General features: G+C 56.0%; 2 protein-coding genes across 3 annotated transcripts; one reads left to right on the top strand and one right to left on the bottom strand.

Annotated features, from left to right (window-relative positions):
- The first annotated feature begins 574 nt into the window (after positions 1–574).
- PGAM2 (phosphoglycerate mutase 2) lies at positions 575–2,869 on the top strand. Its single transcript, XM_060108336.1, has 3 exons — positions 575–988; positions 1,094–1,274; positions 2,703–2,869. Exons 1-3 carry the CDS (start codon positions 575–577, stop codon positions 2,867–2,869), a joined length of 762 nt encoding a protein of 253 aa, XP_059964319.1.
- An 864-nt stretch (positions 2,870–3,733) lies between these two features.
- Positions 3,734–16,427, bottom strand: DBNL (drebrin like). 2 transcript variants are annotated; one of them, XM_060108152.1, is made up of 13 exons: positions 16,270–16,427; positions 12,561–12,616; positions 10,339–10,451; positions 9,654–9,728; positions 8,512–8,658; positions 7,638–7,715; positions 7,183–7,334; positions 7,027–7,075; positions 6,512–6,605; positions 5,814–5,909; positions 5,599–5,711; positions 5,269–5,365; positions 3,734–4,789 (listed from the first exon to the last, which is right to left on the bottom strand). In XM_060108152.1, exons 1-13 carry the CDS (start codon positions 16,350–16,352, stop codon positions 4,650–4,652), a joined length of 1,293 nt encoding a protein of 430 aa, XP_059964135.1. In that variant the 5' UTR covers positions 16,353–16,427; the 3' UTR covers positions 3,734–4,649. The 2 variants fall into 2 exon arrangements, with proteins under 2 accessions (XP_059964135.1, XP_059964137.1); XM_060108154.1 differs by having other exon boundaries at positions 7,027–7,072.
- Positions 16,428–23,423: the final 6,996 nt, after the last annotated feature.

Here is a 23,423-nt window from a genome sequence, read left to right as displayed (position 1 = left end):
GCACGTGCACGCGCACCTAGGCATGCACGTGTGGGTGGGCGGACACACGTGCGTACTCACAACCCTCGGCTCCCTCTGACACCAGGCTAGTGTACTTCCCGAGACGCAGGCTTGTCCCCGGTTGCGTTGAGTGACTCGGAGGAGGCAGTCAGGGTTTCCCCGTGCCCCTGCCCGACAGCGGCAGCCCCCGTGAGCAGGCGGCAGGCTGACGGGGCTCCGGGCCCCGCCCTCAGGGGGAGTCTTTCCCCGGCCAGCCCTTGCGCTCCCGCTAGCCCCCTTCTCAGGCTTGCTGGAGGCCCGGACTTCTGCCCTTCATGCCCAGCCCTGCTCGGCAGCCCCGCCCAGCCTGGGCTCTGGGCAGGTGGGGCCTGGTGGCTGATGAGGCCATTTTTCCAGTCCGGCTCTCGGCCCGCCTTCCACCCAGCTCTGCTGCCGGCCACCTGCTGCCGCCCGTCAGGCCTGGAATGCTGACTGGCAGTTGGCTGGGGCGGGGGCTGGGCACCGTTATAAAGCTGGGGGCGCCTGGGGATCACCTGTCCCTGTCTGGAGCCCGCGAGTGCCGTCCGCCGCCACCATGTCCACCCACCGCCTCGTGATGGTTCGGCACGGCGAGAGCACCTGGAACCAGGAGAACCGCTTCTGCGGCTGGTTTGACGCGGAGCTGAGCGAGAAGGGGGCTGAGGAGGCCAAGAGGGGGGCCCAGGCCATCAAGGACGTGAAGATGGAATTTGACATCTGCTACACGTCGGTGCTGAAGAGGGCCATACACACCCTCTGGACCATCCTGGACACAACGGACCAGATGTGGCTGCCTGTGGTGCGCACCTGGCGCCTCAACGAGCGCCACTACGGGGGTCTCACTGGCCTCAACAAGGCAGAGACGGCCGCCAAGCACGGGGAGGAGCAGGTGAAGATCTGGAGGCGCTCCTTTGACATCCCTCCACCCCCCATGGATGAGAAGCACCCCTACCACAACTCCATCAGCAAGGTGAGCGGCTGGGCTGCGGGGCTGGAGGGGAGGTCTGGGGACGGGGGCCCAGGCTCGGGGGCGGGCGGCTGTCTGGGGAGTGAACAGCAGCACGGATGCCCCCAGGCGCGTCGCTATGCAGGCCTGAAGCCGGGGGAGCTGCCCACGCATGAGAGCCTCAAGGACACCATCGCCCGGGCCCTGCCGTTCTGGAATGATGAGATCGTCCCCCAGATCAAGGCTGGCAAGAGAGTGCTCATTGCAGCCCACGGGAACAGTCTGCGGGGCATCGTCAAGCACCTGGAAGGTGAGGCCCATCCTCACACAGGGTGTGGGCAGAGGCGGGTTGGGTGACACGTCCCCTTGAACCAGATAGCCCCCAGCTGCCTCACCGAGGCGGCTTCGCAGACATCCGCACCCAGGGCAGGGCCTCCAAACTGTGAACTGGACTGGGAGGGGCGAGAAACCACTTGAAAAAACAGCTCTGTAAGAAAGAACCATCCACTCGCCGTGTGTACTGGGACACTGTGTAACAGTTGAGTCTCCTTCTGAAGATTCTGGGTGAAAATGTGTGCTGCCACTGACACAGGGCCCAGGCCCTGCACAGGGGTCCACAGCTGGCCCGGCTTCCCGAACACAAGCCTCAGGTGCGAGGAAGGCAGGCCCAGGGGTGGCATCTTGCCCAAGGACACCCACCCCTGAAGAGGCTGAGCCATCTGGCTCCAAATCCCAGCTTGCTGAGTGACCCTTGTCAAGTCACTTCACTGGCAGCTGCTGGATATGGGACTGAGGGTGGGGCCCTGCCCGCACCCCAGCTCACCCACTCGGGGCAAAAGACTAGTCAAAAGAAGGGTGCAGGGTGCGGAGAACACCAGAGACCTTAGGTTGGTAGCTTGGCTTCCGCTAAAAGGGGAGCAGCCCCTCCCAGCATGACAAGCTTCCTCCATGGAAGCCCCCGTCCGCCTTTCTGAGGACTTTCTGAGGCTGAGTCCACACAGACGCCTCACGGCTGGCACTGAGCCTCGCAGATGGAAAGACCACCTGCCCTCCCTCCCTTCTGGGGGCTCCCTGCAGCCTGGTCCAGGAGAAACGAATGCACCGAGGCAAACGTGACCAGGGTCTCCCACTGCCCAGAGCATGTTCCCTTAAGGCCTCCCTGCACCAGCGGGGTGGGCGGGCTGACAGGAATACCAAAGGTCGAGCTGCTATTCCAGGCCAGGTCTTCGGGAGGCCAGCAGGGTTGGGTCGGGTTTCCACAGAGAACTCTCTTCACTTGGCAGGGCGTCCCCTCCACCTCGGCCACGGGCAGTGCTTCTCGCCGTCCCTATCACACCCCCCTTCTCAGGAGCAGCCCTGCTCCGCTGCTTAGGACGTCCAGAAACTAGAACTCTCTAGAAGCCAAGTGGTTAAGGTCTTTCCTGATCCCAAACACCCACCCGTCTGACCAGAGTTCACTTTGGGCCAAGGGGGCCAATGGCGTCACCCCAGATGAGGACAGCTCGGGCTGGAGCGAGGTCCTCGGTTCACCACAGCTATTTCTGTAGGCTGCCGTCCCAGTGCTGCCTTGACCTTCTCAAGGAGCATTTCTGCGGCCTTGCTGTCGGGGTGGGAGGGCTGCTGCCTGGCTGACAGCCCTGTGGCCCTTAAAGGTCACGGAGTTTGCTAAATGCGAGAGCAGGTGGCTGCCTGGCAGACAGGCTGGGAGGGCCTAAGGACCCTTGTTCCTCCGGTCCAGCGATGTCGGACCAGGCCATCATGGAGCTGAACCTGCCCACGGGGATCCCCATCGTGTACGAGCTGGACCAGGCGCTGAAGCCCACCAAGCCCATGAGATTCCTGGGTGACGAGGAGACCGTGCGCAAGGCCATGGAAGCTGTGGCTGCCCAGGGCAAGGTCAAGTGAAGGGTGGGCTCTGGCAATAAAGGCACATCCTCTCACTGCCTCAGGCCAGTGTGGCCCCAGGACGCCCGCCCCCCAGCGCTCACTCAGGGCTGGTTCCACGGGCCTGGGGCCCGGGATTCCACACACACAGCCCCGGGCCCCTGCTGCCTGCCCAAGCCTCCCCCACTGGGTGCAGGGACCCCGGAAACACGGAGGCCAAGAGCCTTCCTATCCCCGGCTATCGAGTGGCTCCTGACAAGCCCCTACGATGACCCGCAAAGCAGAAGAGCCACTTGGTAACCTTGCTCTAAATCCGAGTGCCCAGGGTCACTTCAGGAGAGTCCAAGTGACCCAGCCCTCCCCATGGCGAGTGAGGACTGTGGCCAACACACCACTTCCTTCGCACTGGTTTTCCTCTACTGTCCTGGCTGCCCCAGGGTGGGAAGGGCCCTGCCCCACGGGGGTCCCCTTGTCCAGGGGCAGACAAGCCCACAGGTAGCCTCAAAGCTGGCAATACCTGATTCATGGGGCTTTCATAGCTGGGGTGGGCCCTGAAGGCTGTCCTAAGAAATCAGGACATGGTGAGGCCTGCCTGCAGCTCAGCCTAAGAAGACAGGAAACGCCATCTGCAGCCAGGGGGGAGGGGGCACTGGGATTGGCCACCACCTGGGCCGACAGCCCCCTCAGCGCATCCTTTGCCCCAAGCTGCTTCCACCTGGCACCTCCCAGAGCATAAGAGCTGAATTCCCCAGACGTTCTGTGGGTGCAGGTGCCTCACTGCAGGTACATGTGCACACTGGCTGTCCTGCGTGGGTGGAGGCTCCCCATAGCAGGAGTCGGGGGGCCCTCGGCCCCTCCCCAAGAACTGAAATGCAGGAGGCTGACTTGCAGTCACACATTGACCTTTATGCCTCCTCCAGGTGGCTAAGGGTGGGTCAGAGGTCTGAGGGTGCACACATGAGGGCTGCAACAGCGGGGATTGGAGCTAGGGCCGGTGTGGGGCAATTCTTACTCCAGAAGCAGACATGGATGGGCTGGGGCACAAAGAAGGAAAGACAGTAGGAACAGGCCACCATGGTTACTTTCCCTAAACCGTATCAACTGAGGCGCACACCGGGGCCAGCAGACAAGAGTGAGCCACGTGGAAGGACACGCAGTGTCTGCTGATGTTTTCACCTCTTCTTTCACATACTTAGATGGGGGCTTGGTTGTTCCTATCTCCACTGCCCAGAGCCCAGGTAGAGGGACAGAGAAATGGGGAGCACAGAGCAGGTTCCAGAAAGACTGCTACCAAAATTGTCATGACCCACTCTGACTTTGGTCATAAACTCTAAGTTCACTGTTCCCAAGGGTCACTGATAGCTACAGACACCGTCCCTTAAAGCCAAGAGGAAAAGGAAAAAAAGGCAAGTGCAGAAGGAGACCTCTAGATGCCCCTGCTCAGAGCCACCCCCGCAGACTGGCAGTGCCATACTCCTTGGCAGAGGTCACTGAGAGGCTGGCTCTGGGCAGGGCTTGGCTCAATGTCTTCTGTTGGGGGTCAAGGACCAGGCTGGTTGGGAGGACTTGGGAAGCTGTTGGAAGCACGTCTGGAGATCACCAGGTTATTGCTGCATTTGGGGCAACAGAGGCCGAGCCACCCAAGCCAGAGGGAGCCCAAGGGCCTGCCCTCATCAGGGGATCCCATTCCCAGAGAAGTGCCGTACACAACCCTCACGCCACCTCTTCCAGCAACGAGGAAATCGCGTCTGGGTGGGCAAGGGAAGGACAGCCCTCGGCCTCGGCCAGCAGTCGGGGGTCCTTACTCAATGAGCTCCACATAGTTGGCGGGAAACATGCCAAAGTGGCCGTCCGGCCCGTAGCCACGCCACCAGCCTTCGTCGATCACCTCAATGCCCGTGATGAGGTTCTCGGGGTCAAAGGAGATCTCAGTCTCGTCGGCTGCAAAGAAGGTGAGCCCAGATGTGGTGCTGAGGGCCCTGGGCCAGCCAGCCCACAGCCTGTGCTGACGCTGCTCCTGGGGCCACTCCCCCAGCACACACCTTCCGACAGGGCCTGGCCCTGGCCTCACTGTCCCAGCGAAAGGCTGGAGCACAGCACTTCCACACATCAGCCTGCTCCCCGAGGCCTCTACCCAGGGTCAGCAGGGGCACCGGCATCCAGGCCTGGCCCCTCTTCTCTGGTCACACTTTCCGGCACTAGAACAAGGCAGGCAACTGGGATTCACACCAGTGGACAGCAAGTAGCTGCCCGGAGCACGGGGGGAGGCCTGAGCTGTGCAGGGCACCCACCCACTCTCCCCTCTCCCCCTCCTGTCTTCACTTCCGACACGCCCCGGGCTCTCCCCTTGAGGAAGTCGGCAAATCCTGCCTCCTGAGCTTGGGCCCTGTGGTTTGAGGGGCAGGGCTGCAGCACGTTACCTGCCTGGTAGTCATACAGCGCCCGGGCACAGAGCCCTTTCCCACTCAGCCCCGGGTAGTGGTCAATGCGCTCAGAGCGGGTATCCTGCTGCTGCACCTGCCCACGGACGGGAAAGAAGAAGAGAAGCCTGGGATCGTGGTTACCCAGATTCAACCCTGCCTGTGACCAGGGCTCACGGCAGACTTAGGGGGAGGGCACACGGGGCACGGGATGCTCCAAAATTAAACAAGGTGATTCACAGGTAGGGAGCCACGGAATGGGTACGGCCAAGGAACGCGTTTCCGGGCACGTGGACCCTTCACCCATCTGCCCTGCTGCACAGAACCCACCACTGGAGGCTCCTCGTAGAGGGTCTCCTGCTCTGGGGGCTCCTCGTACACGGCCTCCTCTTCCGCCGGCACCGAGCACGGAGGGGCGCTGGGCACTGGCTCCTCGCGGAGATCTGCACGGGAGGACACGGCCCACTCTGACCCAGGGGAGGGGAGAGGACGTGCCACGTCTCCCTCCCTCCCCCAACCCCCCACAGGGCAGCTGAGAGCCTTGCCTGCCCTGGGCCTTGAGGTGGCGTGAGCTGACTCTCTGCTGAGGGGGGTCTCCGGCTGGGTGAGCTGCTTCTGCAGGAAGGGGCTCCTCAGCTTGCCTGCAAACCAACGGTAAACATCGAAGACCTCACACTGCTGGAAAGCGGGAAGAGCCGAGCCCTCTCTGCCCCTTCTGTGCCCTGTACTGCCCAGAGGGTGGACCTGCTCTGGGACAGTGGCTGTCACACAGGGAACGAACAGGCACATGCAGCAGCTGCAGGAATGCCACCCGCTGTGCACACATCACATACACACACACATCGTACACTCCAAGCAGCCCCTTGGGGGCCACGTGCAGGGCTGGAGAGCTGACCAGCAGTGCAGTCCGATATAGCCTTTGGGGGCCAGAGAGGTGACTGATGCAGGCCCCTGAGACCCAGCTAACAGCCCAACGTTGGGGGGTTTACAGGGCCGGGGCTGGAGGGTGTCCACTCTAGAGCCACACAAGGCCCCTCCTGTCCCACCAGGTCAAGAGCAGGAAGGGGACACCTGGGTCCCCGGCTCCCGGGCCAGAAGCGACACTCATGAGCACGGGCTCTCCTTATTCATCCCTTTCACCTTCTGAAACATCTGTCACTAAGTCAGGGGGCCCTGCCCTGGGACCCCAGGCTCCCCTTCAGCCTTCCCCTGCCTCACAGCTGGGCGCAGAGCGAAGTCTCACCTGGCTGGGGGCTGGAGGTGGACGTGGCGGCCACGGCCCTCTCCTTCTGCTTGAAGATCTCCCGTGGGTGTGCTGGCTGTGGACAGACAGGCTCCTGAAGGAGCGCGCATGGAGCCGGCAATGAATGAGGATCCAGGAGCCATCGGCCTGCCTGGCTCCCTGCAGCTGTGCAGGGGGTCAGGAAGCAAAACACCAAAGCTGAGGGGCTCACAGGCCTCTGCCAGCACCAGGCGGAGGTCCATGCCGGCCTGAGCTTCTGCCCTCGGCTCTCCTCTCCACTGACGGCCCTGACACACCACGTGTCCCACATTCTAATCTGCCCCAGCAGGCTGCAGGCCCCTCTCAGTAAGCGCCTCCCTCGGGCCTGCTGGGCGGGGCGTGTGCATCTGGAGGGACCCACGCGGCCACCACGGCTCACAGCAGGCAGCCTGCGCACCTGTCCCGGACGAGCCTCAGCAGATCCGGGACCCAGGCGCGTCACTCTGGCCCTCAAGGTGGGAGCGTCCGAGACTCACCTGCTCCTCTCTGCTCCTTGAAAGCACTTCCTGCTGCTCACCCTGCCTGCTGGGAGGGGCAGAGGGAAGAGCTGCAGCCCGGCCTCAGCCCGGCCTCCCCCGCCCTGGGGGACAGCCCTCAGGAGGGGAGAGGAGGCGGGGGCAGCGCCGCCTCACCTGGGGGGCCCGGCCTCGCTGTCCCGCTGCTGGTGGCGCTGCTCCCGGAGGGCGGCCTCGCGCAGCTCCCGCTCGCGGCGCTCCTGCTCCAGCCGCCGCCGCTCCTCCTCCGCCCGCCGCTTCTCCTCCAGCTTGCGGTTCTCCTCCTCCTTCTGCGGGGAGAGCCACGGGCGGCTGACCCCTCGGCCTCGGCGCTGCCGGCGGCGTGGACCCGCCCAGGCAGCCCGCAGGGGCCACGGTCAAGCGTGGGCTCTACAGCAACACTCGCTGGCCTTGTTCCCTAACACCTCTGACCCCTAGTTCAACCATCTGCGAATGGGTGCTACCAGGGCCATCTGTTCTAGGAGCTCACGGTAAGGAAAACCGAGACACAGCAGGTGAACCACTTCCTGTCTGGTGCACACAGGACCAGCCCGAATGCCAGCTCTCATCCTCATGCCCTGGGCGGCACTTACCTCTGCCTTGGCCCAGAAGCTGTCTTTGCCAACCCTTTTGATCTCAGACACGGCGTTGGTCTTCTGGTACACAGAGCCCTGAGGCGGACAGAGAATTCACTGTAGGGTCATTGACAGGAGCACAGCACGCAGGTAAGAGCTGTTAGGATGGCACCTGGCAGAGGGAGTGGCGCCTGGCCCAGTGACCCTTAAGGAGACTGATACCAAAAGGGCCTGAGAGGCCCTGGAAACCGCAAGTGGGGAAGCTCAACCCCAGACAACACTGGACGAGTCTCTGGCTGCACCAGGCCCCTGTGGATGGAAGCCAAGGCAGGAAAGGCCCCTTGGCCTGACCGAGATTCCTGGAGGTGGGGCAGTTCTGAGGCAGGCCTCTGGACAGGGGGCCCTCAGACAGCTGACTGCCATGGCAGCACCCACAGGCTCTCCAAGAACCCCAGCTCCCATCCTGCACCGGACCACAGGCCCACAGGCGTCCATCTGCCCACAGCTCAGAGGGGCCTGCCCTGTCCACCACCAGAAGTTTCTCCAAAGCAACCACCGTCCAGGGCGGCACAGGACACTCTGGGGCCACGGCCTGGAGGGTGGATGGAATTTCCCTGCAGAGAACCTCTGAGCACACACAAGAGGCTCTGGAACTACCAGGCAGGGTCAAAGGCCACGCCTCATGCCCACCAGCACCCGCCTCACCAGCAGGCAGCTCTTGCTCCTGTCAGGCTCGGGGTCACCATCTGCACCTCAGTCCGGCTCCAGGACCGGAAGCCAGGCAGGGGGAGCCCAGCCCCTGAGGGAGGAAGCGCTGAGTGCAGGCCGAATCAGTCCGGCAGCTAGAACCGCACGCTCCTGCCCGGCCACCTCAGGCCCACAGGGCACTCACCACCGGGGCCTGGGGGCCCGTGTCCTGGAAGCGGCTGCTCTCTCTGTGGAAGGTGTAGTTGGCCCCGGAGGCCCTGGCCACCTTCTGCATGATACACTCGGGCTCCACGTCCTCCTCGGCCCTGGCGTTGATGGTCACATGGGCCCCCTGCAGCAGGAGCAGCACTTAATGAAGAAGAAGCATTGCAACCCCAGGAGAGGACAGGCCGCACACCTTGGTCTGCACAGCACAACGGCTGCACCACGCTCAGGGTTGGGAGACCCTGCCAGGAACCAAGGCACGCTCCCCACAAGGCCTCCGGAAAACCGGCTGAGGGAAACCCATCGTTCTTGTCCCAGCCCGCGTGGGAGGCCCCTGCCCTCCACGGTGTGGCCTGTTCTGTGGTGCTACAAGACAGCCCCGGCATTAAAGGGCTTCTTTCTAGTGAATGAAATCCAACTTTAAAAGTCACCTGGAAACAAGCACATTTTCTACAAAAAGCAAGCTACTGATTTCTTCTTGAGAAGTTAGAACTATGACCTTGTTGTTATGAAATACCAATAAGCTTGGGACCTTCTCTTTCAGCTCCTAGATGGAGAAACTGAGGTGCGTCTGAAGAAGCGTTGGCAGAACCAGAAAACAAAGTCCTGAGCCTCCTTGCCAGTAACCAAAGAAATGCAGAGTAAGCTGACAAGTGAACAACAAATGCTTTTTGATACAAAATGCTTTTGAGGTTAAACAAGGTTCCATTATATGATGTCTGAAATAAATACGTGCAGAAATGGACTAGAAAGAATGCGCTAAAGGGAACACGCACGTTGAGGTTGCAAGCAGAAGCAACTTTCCTTCTCGTCCAAATCCTGCTAGAACTGCTAGAAGTCTGTCCTCAAAACAAATGCAGCCCGAGGCCTAGTCCCGCCCCAAGACCAGCTCCAGCAGGGCCTCCCCAAGGTCCTTCGTCCTTCCTTCCCACTGAAGCCAGCTTGCAGGTGGCTCTGGCTACCTCCTGGGCAGGAGAGCAGCCTCTGGCTACGCCCTGAAGTCCAGACAGAGCACAGGGACTGAGGCACACTTCCCACTCTGGCTGTGATTCCCGCTCACTCACACCCAGGAACCTAGGGACCTGGTGGACTCTGGGAGGCCCTGTGCGGAGCAGCCCTCACCTTCAGGAAGCTGGCCACGGTGCTGACGTGGCTGGCGCACGCTCCCTTCCGCACGTCGTTCACACCCTCGCCGGTCTGCAACACAGCACACCCAGCGTGACCCGCCAATTCCTCGGTGTGACCCAGGTCTCCCCGCAAAGCCACTGCCCACTCCAGGGACTCAGCAGTTTCCCTGTGTCCCGGGAAAGAGCAAACCGCAACCCCAAAGCAGAGGACACGGTGAGCCCCCATACCTCCGAGTCAGGGAGGTTCCTGGAGCAGGACGGTCGCCAGCGTCCACTGTGGGGCGTTGCCTTAGGATTCCCTAGTCCCCACCCAGGGGGCTCCACTTCATTAGAGCCCCTCCTATACTCCCAGTGCCCTCCCAGCCCTAATCCACGCACTCTGTTCCCTCAGGATGACTACCCTGAAGGGGACAAGAACATGAGTGCCCTGTGATTGTGTGTAGTCCATTTCACAGGAGTAGTTCTGGGCTGGAACAGTGACTTCTGCACTATCAAGGCCCTACGTATTCTTTGGGCCACACTGAATTAATCCACTCTCCTGTTAATTCACCGGATTCAAGCTGTTCTAAAGTCAAGTCCTCTTCTGCTCCAGTCACAAAAGGCAAAGCACGGAAGATGAAAAGGGAGTTTTTCCGCGTCTCACCCAGATGAGAACTCGGAAGCCCTCCAGTTCCACGTACCCAGTTGATGAGGACAAACTTGGGCAGGCCGGAGTTGGGGTCCTTCACTCTGCAGAAGGCGTACATCACCTTCCCGCTGTTGAGCTCCTCCACCATTTCCTCCAGGCCCCCCTCTGCAGCAGTCACAAGGAGAGTCAGGGGCAGCCCAGGCACCCCACGCCCACCCTGGCACCTGGTCCATCAGGAAAGGAAACCCCAGTGCCTCTAAACCACGGTTCTCAGCCCCATCTGCATCTGAATCAGATTCCTAGGCCTACCCGCACTAAGCTGACTCATGAGAACTGGATGGGACCCAGGATCTGCATTTGTGAAAAGCACCTCAGCCCCGCTCACCACGAGAGAAAGCCCCTAAGAAGCAATGAAGACGAAGGAAGGGAGGGAGGGAGGGAGGGAGGGAGGGAGGAAAGGCAGCTCAGGTGATTTTTTAAGCCACACTCGTCTAAAAACCACTCCTGTAAACCCACAGGTAATTCTGGAAGCAAAAATGTCATTTATGCTACAAACCAGGCAGGCACCAGACCTCCAGATGGAGGGGCTCTGCAACAATTTTACCATTTGCCTGGACTCCACAAACTGCCCTGGAATAACACGTCTGCTCAGACTCCAGGGCCACCCAGAGGATTCCAAGCAGATGTTAACTCTCCGCCATATAGGGCCTCAGCTCTTAGACTCTCTGAGCAGGGATAAGGGAGTGATGGGGCACAGGAATGAACCACCCTATGCCGTTCTCCCCTGACACTCAGGCTGTGAGCCCCAGCATGTACTAGAGTTTTGGGTTCTCATCAGGTATCCCAAACCTCCTGACTGTGAGAAGGACCTGGATCAGGTATTTTAGCTAAAGGGCTCCAGGGAACCTGGGGCAGTCCTGAGGCCCTGCTCTGGGCTCCTACAGCAGAGCCTGTGAATACCACTGAGGATGGTGGTATGACACTCAGCTGAACTCTGCAATTCTCAGTCCCCTATGGCGTCACACTGCACCTGAGACCACCGTCAGTGGCAGTCCTTCTAGAAAGAGGACTACCAAGGAGAGGCACTCGAAAGAGGGAGACCTTTTCTACCAACAAGTCACCAGAACCATTCATGGCGCAAGCAGAGAACATGCTAGTGAACATGCACTGAACAGTGAAGCCGTGTCACTCAGGTCAGGTGAGCCGGCCTTGAGAACGAGGAGTCAGGGGTATCAGGTGGGGGGTCTGCAGTTTCTACCCCTCTGCCCAGCACCGGCCAAGAGCCTCTTCTTCCCGAGGCACTTCTTATCACCCCGTATTTGAGTAGCACTTTTCCAGGTCACCCTGTCCCAGTGGACCATGTGCACGGATGTGACCTCTCCTGGCTGAGGGTGTGCCCTGCAGATACTCAGCCCACCGGGAAGAGGACAGAGGGAAGGATGTGTCTCACCTTCTCCTCCACCACCAGCACCCAGCTCTGTGGGACTGTTACCCTCCCAGCTGCAGCCCAGGACTAAGGATGCAGCACAGGCCAGGCCTTGGGCTGCCTGCAAGCTGGAGAGGGCTGGCCTATTTCCCATCTCAGCTCTTCCAACTACAACACAGACGGAGAGCAGTGCTGCCTTGCACCACCAGGCAGAGAAAGCCAAGGAGAAGGTATTTTCACTTAGAAACATCTGAGGGCTTCCCTGGTGGCGCAGTGGTTGAGAGTCCGCCTGCCGATGCAGGGGACGCGGGTTCGTGCCCCGGTCCGGGAAGATCCCACATGCTGCGGAGCGGCTGGGCCCGTGAGCCATGGCCGCTGAGCCTGCGCGTCTGGAGCCTGTGCTCCGCAACGGGAGAGGCCACAACAGTGAGAGGCCCGCGTACCACCAAAAAAAAAAAAAAAAAAAAGAAACATCTGAAACCCAAAGCTGGCCAGAAGGAGCTGAGTGCCGGGGGGGGGCCCACACTGCTCAGTGGAAGCCTCTGCCCTGCCTGGCTGGCTGCAGTCAGCCTGATCAGGGTACCAGGGAATTCCTGAACATTGAATGAAGCTGATGTGGGGTAGGCTCACCCTTAGCCAGGGGAGGTGTCACTGCAGTCACGCCACATGCAGGGGACACCTATGCACCCTGAGTGCCCTTCCTCCCGCTGTGACGGCTGAAACGCCAGCAGAGATGGAGCACTGATGTCACGACTCTCTCCCCTCCACGCACCTCACCCTCCCTCCCGGGCTTCTGCCTCCTGATGGTCCATAAGAGCCCATTTGCTTCCTCGCTTGACCATACTCACCCCCAGTGCCAGCCACACGGATGTCATTGCTGTTGCCTTCATAGGTAAAGAGGGCCCTGAAACAAAACACAAACAGGCTCTACAGCCAGTGCCCTGGTCACCATCTGCCCTCACTGTGCCCACCAGCTTCACGCTGCACCCCAAAGAGCTCAGCCTGACAGTAACCCTGTAGGCTGACACAGACCCCACTCTGAACTACAAGGCAGGACCTCAGTAGGCCGCTGGGCCTCCCAGGGCTGAGCCTTCTCAGCTGCCGTGTGCCGTGTGCCGTGTGCCGACTTACCAGAGCGGCCTATCGTGAGAACAAGCCTACGGAGACGGGGAGCACACATCTACTCGGAAGAAAACTAAGCTGTGAAGTTTTATGGCAACCGTCTACACACTTATGTGTGAAATACTCACCTAGCTACCATGTATGTGCATTTGAACAAACAAAAGATACCTGCATATTCCTGAAACCAAAGCACCCCAAGGAGAAGCAGGAAGGAGAAATATGTGCATTTTCAATGACCCTGTGTATATCTGTGGTCTTCTGGGAAGCCTGAAGGGTTGGTGGAGCAGGTCTGTCTGGCCTGAGGCTCTTCCAGCACACACAGGCTTTTATCGGTTGCGTATGGCACTGGAAACCACAGGGGCCATGACTCAACGTGGAGTCAGGCTCCTCACAAGACAGGCTCCCTGGCTGGGAACGTGCTGTATCTAGCAGAGCCTTAGGTCTCTACAGGTGACCCTGGGTCACATCGCCCTTCTCCTGTAAGCCTAATTATTCATAAGAACTCTGGTAAAGATGTGGGCTTATAAATTACGGTAAATTGTATTAAATATGGGCCACAGAAGGTCCCTTGACCAGAACAAAGGTCACTCAAAGAGAACATTCTAGAATAGGTTGCTTCTGTGCAGTCCACATGAAGCCCAGACATCTGCATGAACTCTGCAGCAGCTCAGCTCCAGGGAGTGCTGGCAGACCACAAGGTGAGGCTGCTAATCCATCGGACAGCAAGTCAAAGGCAAAACCCGGTCTGGGGTATCATCACCCCATGCTCCACGGCACAGGCCTGCTGAGGCGCGCCAGACAGAAGCTCCAGGGTCAACAGTCTGACAGGAACCACGTCAACTGCCACTCAGCTTCAGGGCCTCGCTAATGCCACTGGGCAGAGCTGCCTAAGCCTGAGAAAGTCAGAAGAAATTAGACCCAGGTCCAGAGATCTGGCTGGGAGGGAGGACAGACGGCCAGGAAAGAACCACTGCTTCCCAGCAGAGGAGAGAGAGTGCAGAAGGAGAGAAACACTCAGAGAAACGAAAAAGGAAGACTTGGGTGGTAGCAGACATCCAGACTCTGGTGGCCAGAGTCCTGACCAGCCTTCCTCCTGGAGGAAAGAAGCCCCTGGCTGCAGAAGACAGGGGCACCGGACAAGCAGCAAGAAACAGAGATGGCTGCTCAGCTTAGCTTTTCCAAGAAGGGATCCAGCAGCTAGCAAAGGCCATGCTCCGTGCCTGCCACCTACCCCTCTGACTTCATTCCCCTCCACCCTGGGCTCCTTCTTGAATGTTCCCGGTTCAGAGGCTCATCCCACATTCAATCAAACAACCCTTCTTTCAAACCGACGTGAAAAAAAAAATGGTGTGTTGGCTTGTGCAGGCATATAGCACAAGGAGTATGGGGCACTGAGCACCTTATAATTCAGTCACTTTCCAAAAACCTAATCTGAGAACTTGCTGCTTGCTAGCGATGGGAATGCAGCTACAAATAATCCCTCAGAGGCCCTGCCCTTGGAGCTTACTTTCTAATGGGAGACAAACAAAACAAAACAAAACACACACACACACACACACACAAACACACACACACATCAACACTAACGTACTGTCAGATAGTGCAGTGGGTGCAGGAAGTGAGCAAACATGCCACAATCTAGGGGAAGAACCACCTGGGGGAACCAGGAGAGAGAGCCGGTATGGAGAGTTGATGCTGTGGCTGCTCTCCATCCCAGCTGGCTCCAGGGCCTGGCCCAGGGCACCCACTCTGCATGAGAAACTTGCTATGACCCGCCACACCGGAGACCACCTGTTCTTGCTCTGATATCCTCTGCCACTTCTTCCGCACCGCTCTCAGGACCCCTACATCAGGGACAGAGATGGGGACCACCCCACCCTTTCTGGTGAAGAGCAAAGGTGATAAGAAAATCAGTGAGGGTGTCTGGTGCATGCCTGAAGGCAGTCAACCAGGGAGATGGGAAAATGTGACTGCAGCCAGGGAGACAGGAATCCAGAAAGGCCTCTCCAAAAAGGCAACATCAGAGCTGAGAAATGAAGTTTGGGGAGCTCCCTAGGATGATGTGGAAAGGCGCTCCAGGCAGAGGAAGCAGAAAGAACAAGGGCTATGAGGAGAAAACTGCTTTGCAAGTTTAAGGAAAAGAAAGAAAGCTAGAGTGGTGGTAAACAGGTGTGACCACAGCATGGCAAACAGGAGGGGCGGTCAGGAGCCTGTCGGCCATGGCAAAGAGTCCAGGCTGTGTTTATGATGCAACAGGAAGCCACTGCAGAGCTTAAGCAGGGAAGTGACATGGGTCTAGATATTTTTTCAGCTAGTGAGTGGGGACCTGCCCACATTGACGTGGCCCCAGAGATTCTGCAGACCCAGGCAACTGGTGTCCTGAAGCTCTTCCCTAAAAGGCCTGGGGGTGAAGGAAAGGCAAGGCAACAATGTCCTCAGTGTCACAACAGTACACTGTACAAAAGCCACTCTGTGCTGGGCACCAGGGAAAGTAGACATGCGAAAGCAGTAGCACCTGACAAGTGGAGAGAGCCACAGTAGCTCAGCCACGCCCAGCGGGCCCCTCCCTAGGCAATGGGAAAAGGCTCCCACCCCAAAAGCTGGTCACCTCACTCGATCGTACTCAGCATATTTCTTGGAAGTACAAGTTCTCAAAACTGGTCAGTGAACACAATTTAAGCAAAAAGGAAGGTAACAGAGAATTACCATGCAAAAAACAACCCTAGCTGCAGGACAGACAGCAGACCCTATGTGTGGGCTGCCCAGGGCTCTCCCAGAGCCTTCAGATCCAGGCTTCCAGGACTATAAAGCCCCTAACACCGACAGCCTAGGAAAGGATGTCACTGGGAGGTGGACGGAAGATGGGACCTTTTTCCAAACACATAACCAGCATCGTCCTTTCCTTCATCTCCCCATAGCTCAGGAATATGAAGTATATTCTTCTTGGAGAAGGGGAGGTTCTCGAATACATATTCACAGGGAACCAGGGACTTAAACCCCTCCACCTTCCTGCTTGACATCTCCAAAGCAAGGCTGCCAGACCACCCTCAGAGTGCCATCCCTGAACACAGCGTTTGGAAGACGCCGAGCGTAGCTTCCGCTTTCTCAAGGAGGGCTGTGGAGGGTCCCTTTGTCCACGGAAGTCCCCGGGCAAGAAAGGAGAACCTGGCGAAGCCCTCAAGCACAGCCAGGCACAGGATGCATCAACGAGGCCCGTACAGCAGAGACCGGTGGCCAGCGGAAGGGAAGGGCTGGGGACTCACCGGACCCCCACGCTGGGTTTAACCTGCCCACGCACGGTGGGGCAAGGGGTGACAGGGTGGGGACCGCCCCCCCCGGGGTGTGGCGCAGGTGCTGGGCAGACAGGGCTCCGCGCCCCCTGGCTCCCCGGCCCCAGCCCGCCCCCGGCCCGCCCCTGGCCGCCTCGGCGCTCACCAGTCGGTCGGGGACTTCTCGTTGACCACTTGCTCGTAGGCCTCCTGCAGCGCCGGCCCATTCCGGCTCAGGTTCACAGCCATGGCCGACCCTGCAGTGCCCGCGCTGCTGCCGCCGCTTCCGGGCCCGGGCGGCCCAATGCCCCGCCCGTCGGCCGGAAGCCCCGCCCCGACCGCCGGAAGCGGAAGCGGTGCAGGCGGGGCCAGCGGGAGCGGGAGAGTGCTGGCTAGGCGTCTAGAGGGCTGTGGGGAGTCGGGGCTCGCGTGCGGGTCGGGGTCTGCAGACAGCTGGACGAGGGGATGGAGGGAGGGCGCGGCCTTCTGCGCGTCCCCGTGCTCTGTCCCGCCGAGCCCGGGCGCGCCTTGTGGGTCCGGCGGAGGGACCCCACCCAGTCCCCTGTTCGCTGCACTCACGGAGCATCGTGCATTTTATTCTTCAACTCTTGTTGCAGTTAAAGCACTTGCTTGAGAATCCTGGATTCATGACAGGCACGGGATCCCCCGACCCTCTGTGTGGACCCTCAAAAGAAATTTTATCTATGAATGAAGCAGGCATGAATTAATGAGAAGAATAAAAATGAACACTAAGTGATGGTCACACTGTCACAAACCTAACTCAAAGTGCTGTCGTGTTTCTTTGACTTCACCTGCATTTTATAGTGAGGTAGAGGATGCGGTGGCGGAGGAGAGATGAGAACCTGCCCCGTGCTGGTCCTGTTACCCAACCAAACTTGGGTCCACTGGCCCCAGTGCAGTAAAGCCAATCTACTGTCGTGAAGTTGTGGTGAAGGAAAAGTGCAGCATTTATTGCAGGGCGCCAAAGCAAGGAGTCCAGGCAGCTAGCGCTCAAAAGATCTGAGCTCCCCCCGCTGGCTTTCAGGGAAAGATTTTTAAAGATAGGGTGAGGCAAGGGGACTGAAGGGTGTGTGATCAGCTCGTGGACATTCTTCTGATTGGTTGGTGATGAGGTAACCGGTAATCAACATGGTCAACCTTCTGGTTCCAACGAGTCTGGGTTGTGGACGGCACGCAGTCAACTTCTTCCACCTAGTGGGGGCTTCAGTATCTGCAAAAAATAGCTCAAGGATATGGCTCCAAATAATATCTATAGCCTTTGAGGAGGCAGTAAAGGGCCTTGACTTTGTTTAGTGGCTAAACTATTATTATTTTGTCTTGCTTGACTGTTTTCCTTTGTTTCTGCGTTTTCTCACTTCTCTGATTAAATTTATTCTTTGGAACTTAGGGAAGGCCTAGGAGGCTAAAGTTTTTCTAAAGACAAGAGGCAGGCAGAGGACATGGTGGCAGGGGCGGGGTGTCTGCCCCGGGAAGGCCCCATACGGTCCTGCTCCATCAAGGTCCTGGTTCTTTCCAGGCCCTGGCTGACTGATGGAAGGGGCCCACCATGCCTCAACCTGCACCTGACTATGACTGACCTACCTGGAGGGAAACAGAGACACATGTCCGGCCCACATCAGCTCACAGCTTCCTTCTCTGCCCTAGAGAACTCCCCCACTTCCCTAAAATTCAGATCCACAGTCCCATAGCCCCTTAGAATTCCATGCTTTGGAATTCAGAGTCGTTCAGCTTTAAGAAAATATCGCATATACCCTTTATACTCTATAAACTCTACCACAGGAACCCGAGCAGAGTCTGGTAATCAAACGTGTTCATTTTTTCTGCAGTGACGTCTGAAAAATCAGTTAAATGGGTTATAGAAAGACTCTAAATAGCCTCATGGCAGTTCAGGTCAGATTTTGCTGCCAAATCAGTTACCAAAATCTTAAGGTGTTGGGGTCTGGACTGTGCATTTAAGGGCTTGTAAACCTTATTTGGGCACAAATACTTTTCATTTGTTATGTCCATTTTCATTTCTGTTCACATCACTGTTGCTTGTCTTACAGGCTGAAACTCTTGACATCTCTCTGATGGGCAGAGCAGTTACCTGGTCTCACCCCGGGGAAACCTTCGGTCCTGGCCAAATACTCCTTGCCTTCAGCAGCTCTGTCTATGGCCCTCCTTACTCCCCAACCACCCTGGATCTTCTGCAGTGTACAGGTCTCCTCGTTTCTCCACTTTGACTTTGCTAATGTGTTTGCATCGGAAAAATGAACTCTAGTAAATGGAGGCCTCCCAGCTCTCCCGATTTCTAGTCTTTTTTTTGTCTTCAGTAACATCTCTGCTGTCATTTTTTTCCTCAGACTTGACCTTCAGGTGACTTTCTGATCCACCCCAGTTCCTTTAGCCTCCATATTCCAGGGGAGTTCAACCCACAGACAGCCGTATTGTTCTTGTTCCTTATTTTCTTTGGCTCCACGTGTCTTTGTTTTCTCTTCTTTCCCTGGGAATGTTCCTATTTAAACACGTCCTAGTTGCCAGTTTCCTTCATCCACTTGGTTGCCAGTCCCCAGCCTGGGGGTCCTAGATCCCAAAGGCCTACTAGAGAGCACTTTTCAACACTTTAGTCAACTGGGGGAGGCCCTACCTTGCCTGAATCAGGCTGTGCAGACCAAAGAGGCAGGTCTCTTTGTTCTGGCACTAGATCAGCTCAGTGTGGTGACCCGGTCCATCCATACTGATGAGGGAAGAGCAGGGAGACCCAGGCTCCACTGAAAGAAGGCTGAGGGGGTCCCTGGTGTGGGAAGGTGGGGACATTAGGATTCCACTTCCTGCTCTAGTGTGTGGTAGCCTATTTCAGCTTGACAGATCAGGGAAGGCCTCCCAGAGGTAACACAGGAGCAGAGACTGGATACGGGGGTGGGAGGGTGGGGGACCAGCTGTGGAAGATCTGGAGAGAAGTGTTCCAGGAAGAGGGAACAAGAGGTGCTGGAGCTCTGAGGTGGGAGCCCAGAGAAAAAGAGAGGGAAGGAGGCATGGGTGCGGGTTGGATCCTGTAGGACCCTGTGGGTCAGGGGGAGGACTTTATTCTTAGGTGTGATGGAATCCCTGGAGGGCTTTAAACAGAGAGGACATAACCTAGGGATGTTTTTGTGTTTACTTACTTATTTATTGGCTGCGCCTGGTCTTAGTTGTGGCACGCGGGATCTTCATTGCCACATGTGGGATCTTTATTGTGGCACGTGGGATTTTTCTTAGTTGCGGCATGCGGGATCTAGTTCCCTGACGAGAGATCGAACCCGGGCCCCCCCTGTATTGGGCGCATGGAGTCTTAACCACTGGACCACCAGGAAAGTCCCTGATCTAGGGATGCTTTTAAAAATGTCCCTCTGGGGACTTCCTTGGTGGTGCAGTGGTTAAGAATCTGCCTGCCAATGCAGGGGACATGGGTTCGAGCCCTGGTCCAGGAATATCCCACATGCCACGGGGCAACTAAGCCCGTGCACCACAACTACTGAGCCCACGCGCCACAACTACTGAAGCCCGCGTGCCTGGAGCCCGTGCTCCGCAACAAGAAAAGCCACCGCAATGAGAAGCCGTGCACTGCAACGAAGAGCAGCCCCCGCTCGCCACAACTAGAGAAAGCCCATGCACAGCAACCGAGACCCAACACAGCCATGAATAAATTTATTTATTTATTTATTTATTTATTTATTTATTTATTTATTTATTTATTAAAAAAAAAATATCCCTCTGGCTGCTGTGTGTAGATCCTGTCCACGCCCCTCTCCCTCCCACTCCTGCTTTTCCTGAGTTCCTATTTCCTTTTGGCCATCTCCCTCTTTTTGGTTTTTCCTTGGTTTGAGAATGTGAGATGTCTCCACAGGTCATTCCTAGGACTCTTCTCTCCTCTCCTTAGCAAATTGCTCTGTCATTCACACAAGCCTGTATACTCTTCTTGCACGTGGATAGACTCAGATCTTCTTTACTTCTTGATGCTCTCCTGGTGCGTTTGGATAACAGATCCAGGGCAGGAAAGCAGGGCTCCAAATGGTCAGTGTCCTTCACACTCTGAGGGCAGCTGTGTCCTGAAGGCATCTGGGCCCAAGTGTGGAGGGACCATGCTGGTAAACGCCTTCCGGAGCCCACTGCCTAGAAGGAGTCAACAACATTAAGAAAAAGAATTGCCACAGTAGTGTCCCCCAGGGTTTCCACCCATTCGAGCTGCTGTAACAAAACACCACAGACTGGGTGGCTTACAAACAACTGAAATTCATTTCTCACAGTTCTAGAGGCTGGAAGTCCAAGATCAGGGCACTGGTACATCTGGTATCTGGTGAGAGCCCACTTCCTCATTCACAGATGGCCGTCACGTGTCCTCACATGGTGGAAGGGGCAAAGGAGCTCTCTGGGGGCCTCCTGTATAAGCACACTAATGCCATGCCCTCCGTTAGGACCTCCTCACCTCCCAAAGGCCCCACCTCCTAATGTCATTACCTTGGGGGTTAAGATTTCAACATAGGAGTTTTGAGGGGACGCAATCATTCAGACCACAGCCATCAGTAGGAAAGAATAGGTGTTTATTCAAAGTCTTCCTCCACAGAAGTGTCAATTAGCAAGAAAAGCATTTTCTTAAAAACCACCAGGATCACATCTCTCTGCTCCAGCCACACATGGCCACATTACTACAGAGTTAGAGAAATGAAATCGTTGCTTTTCCTGCCCTAAAAAGAAAACTTATTTATGCTGCATGGTAAGTGGAATCCAGTAAACAAATACTTCACATCTTGAGAGATTAAAAACCAACCAACCAACCAACCAACCCAAACCTTCCTAGTTGAGTCCCTGTTATGATTTAAACAGGGAGTAAGCAGTCAGTAGCAGGAAGGTGGGAGGGCTGCAGTCCCGACCTTGGTCTGGGACCCAGGCCCTCAGGTGGGGAGTGACCAGTGTGGTCTGCTTGTCATGTAAGGCTTGGCTACGAGGGGCAGCCACAGGTCGGTACGAGGTGGCTCACAGGAGGAGCAGTGCTCTTTCCTGCCACCCTAACCATTTACAAAGGCCACAGAGAAGGCACGCTTGCTGCTCACATCACTCTTGCTGTGAGGGCCTCCAGCTTCTCAAGTCTTGCCTGAGGCCTCAGCCTCATAGACCTGGAGACATACATGCATCAGCCAAGCTCCCTGTTGTAGATGGGTGGGCCCACAGCAAGGAGTCAGCAGAAATTCCATAAGGCTCAAGGAAACAGAAGACACTGGTGATGGGGATTTTGCGGTTTAACTACAACTTTGCCGACATTTTTTTTTTTTGGTACGCGGGCCTCTCACTGTTGTGGCTTCTCCCATTGCGGAGCACAGGCTCCGGACGCGCAGGCTCAGTGGCCATGGCTCACGGGCCCAGCCGCTCCGCGGCATGTGGGATCCTCCCGGACCGGGGCACGAACCCACGTCCCCTGCATCGGCAGGCGGACTCTCAACCACTGCGCCACCAGGGAAGCCCCAGAGGGTTGGTTTTTAAACACCTACCAGTATACCACCGGTCAGTTCTTAGCTAGTATCTAATGTATCTAAATAGGTTGCACTTGGTAAGCACTCAGTACTCAGCATTGCTAGTTGTCACAACAGAAATGAGCTTGGGGAACAACTAAGGTCATGTGAGGGGACCAGAGGACATGCTCAAAAATGCAGTATGGCTCCTGGAACCTCAGAACAGTTCCTTTCCTGCTTCCCTCTGCTTTGTGTCCTCCACACCTCCACTACCACTCTGTAGGGGATTGTTTATACCCTCTGCACTAAGGCAAATCCCAGAGAGACCAGATGAGCAGTCAGGGGCAGGAAAAGCTAGCAGTACTGGCCAATTCCCCCCCCAACTCAGCAGGTTTCTCCACACCTGCAGGCATTCACGTGGGCTGTTCCCTGTCCCTAGAGCGCATATACCTCATAAAAGGTGTGGTGAAAGGTTACTAAGAGTTGATGATTCCTGAAGGCCCAGAAGTGGGTCTCAACTGACAGGTTCCAACTAGCACCAAGGAGTTTCAAATGCTAACTGGCATTTCAAGGAAGAACAGTGTGATTTGAAAGAAACTAGTTCACTAATATATCGCATTCCTGTGTTTTCCCAATAGCGTCTAGAAGACCCAGGTCTGAGTCCCAGCTCTGTCACTGGGAAAATAACTTTGACCTCTTTGGGCCTCAGTATAATTATCTGTTCAGTTGTAATTATAACACGTGCCTGCCAACCAGCCAGCACTAATGTTTGGCTATAATTTCGTAATGTGTATAACCGTTCCCAAGTATACCCAGTAGAGTCAAGGCTGACAGTGCACAGAGGATGCAGTCATTACTATTACAAAAAGGAAGAATGAGGAATGGGTAGAGATATCTAGTACTGGAAGAGTACAGAAGAAACTAATAACACTGATGACACCCTGGGAGAAAAACTGGATGGCTGGGGACAGGAGTGGATGGGAGACTTTCCCCTGTAGACCCTTTTGTATTTTTTGAATTTTGAATCATGGGAATTTCTTACCTATTCAATAAACACATAAAAAATATATTTTATAAATTGTAAAGGACTAGGCAGGTTAAAATTGTGTAATAATTATTGTTATAAATAACATTGATGATAAAAGTGAGTCCTGAAAAGGGAAAAGGTTAAAGCATAGCAGATTACCAGAGGAAAATAGTTAAGCAAACCATTACACTTTAAATAGTTACACACTCAATTATGTTACTGTTTCACTGAATCCAAGATCTCATTCAATGTACGACCATCTTATATACAACTAAGAAAGAAAACACACTGGCAATTAAACTAAGACCAAATGCATTCTTTTTTTTTCTATTCTTAATTGGACAGTCTTTTATTGTTGAGTTGTAAGAATTTTTACATATTCTGGACACATGTCCCTTTTCAGATATTTGACAAATATTTTCCTTCATTCTGTGGGTTGTGTTCTTGCTATCTTTAGAAAAAATCTTTTTTTATTGAAGTATAGTTGATTTACAATGTTGTGTTAGTTTTGGGTTACACCAAAGTGATTCAGTTACACATATATATATTTTTTCTTTTTCAGATTCTTTTCCATTATATGTTATTACAAGATATTGAATATAGTTCCCTGTGCTACACAGTAGGTCCTTATTGTTTATTTTATAGTACGTATCTGTTAAACCCAAACTTCTAATTTATCGCCCCCAACCCTCTACCCTTTGGTTACCATAAATTTGTTTTCTATGTCTATGAATCTATTTCTGTTTGGTAAATAAGTTCATTTGTCTCATTTTTAAAAAATTCCACACACAAGTGATATCATATAAT

Source organism: Mesoplodon densirostris, chromosome 9 (assembly GCF_025265405.1).
Source record: "Mesoplodon densirostris isolate mMesDen1 chromosome 9, mMesDen1 primary haplotype, whole genome shotgun sequence".
In the NCBI taxonomy this organism is placed as follows: Eukaryota; Metazoa; Chordata; class Mammalia; order Artiodactyla; family Ziphiidae; genus Mesoplodon; species Mesoplodon densirostris.
The sequence above is the reverse complement of the archived record's forward strand: the minus strand, read 5'-3'. Positions and strand labels throughout refer to the sequence as shown.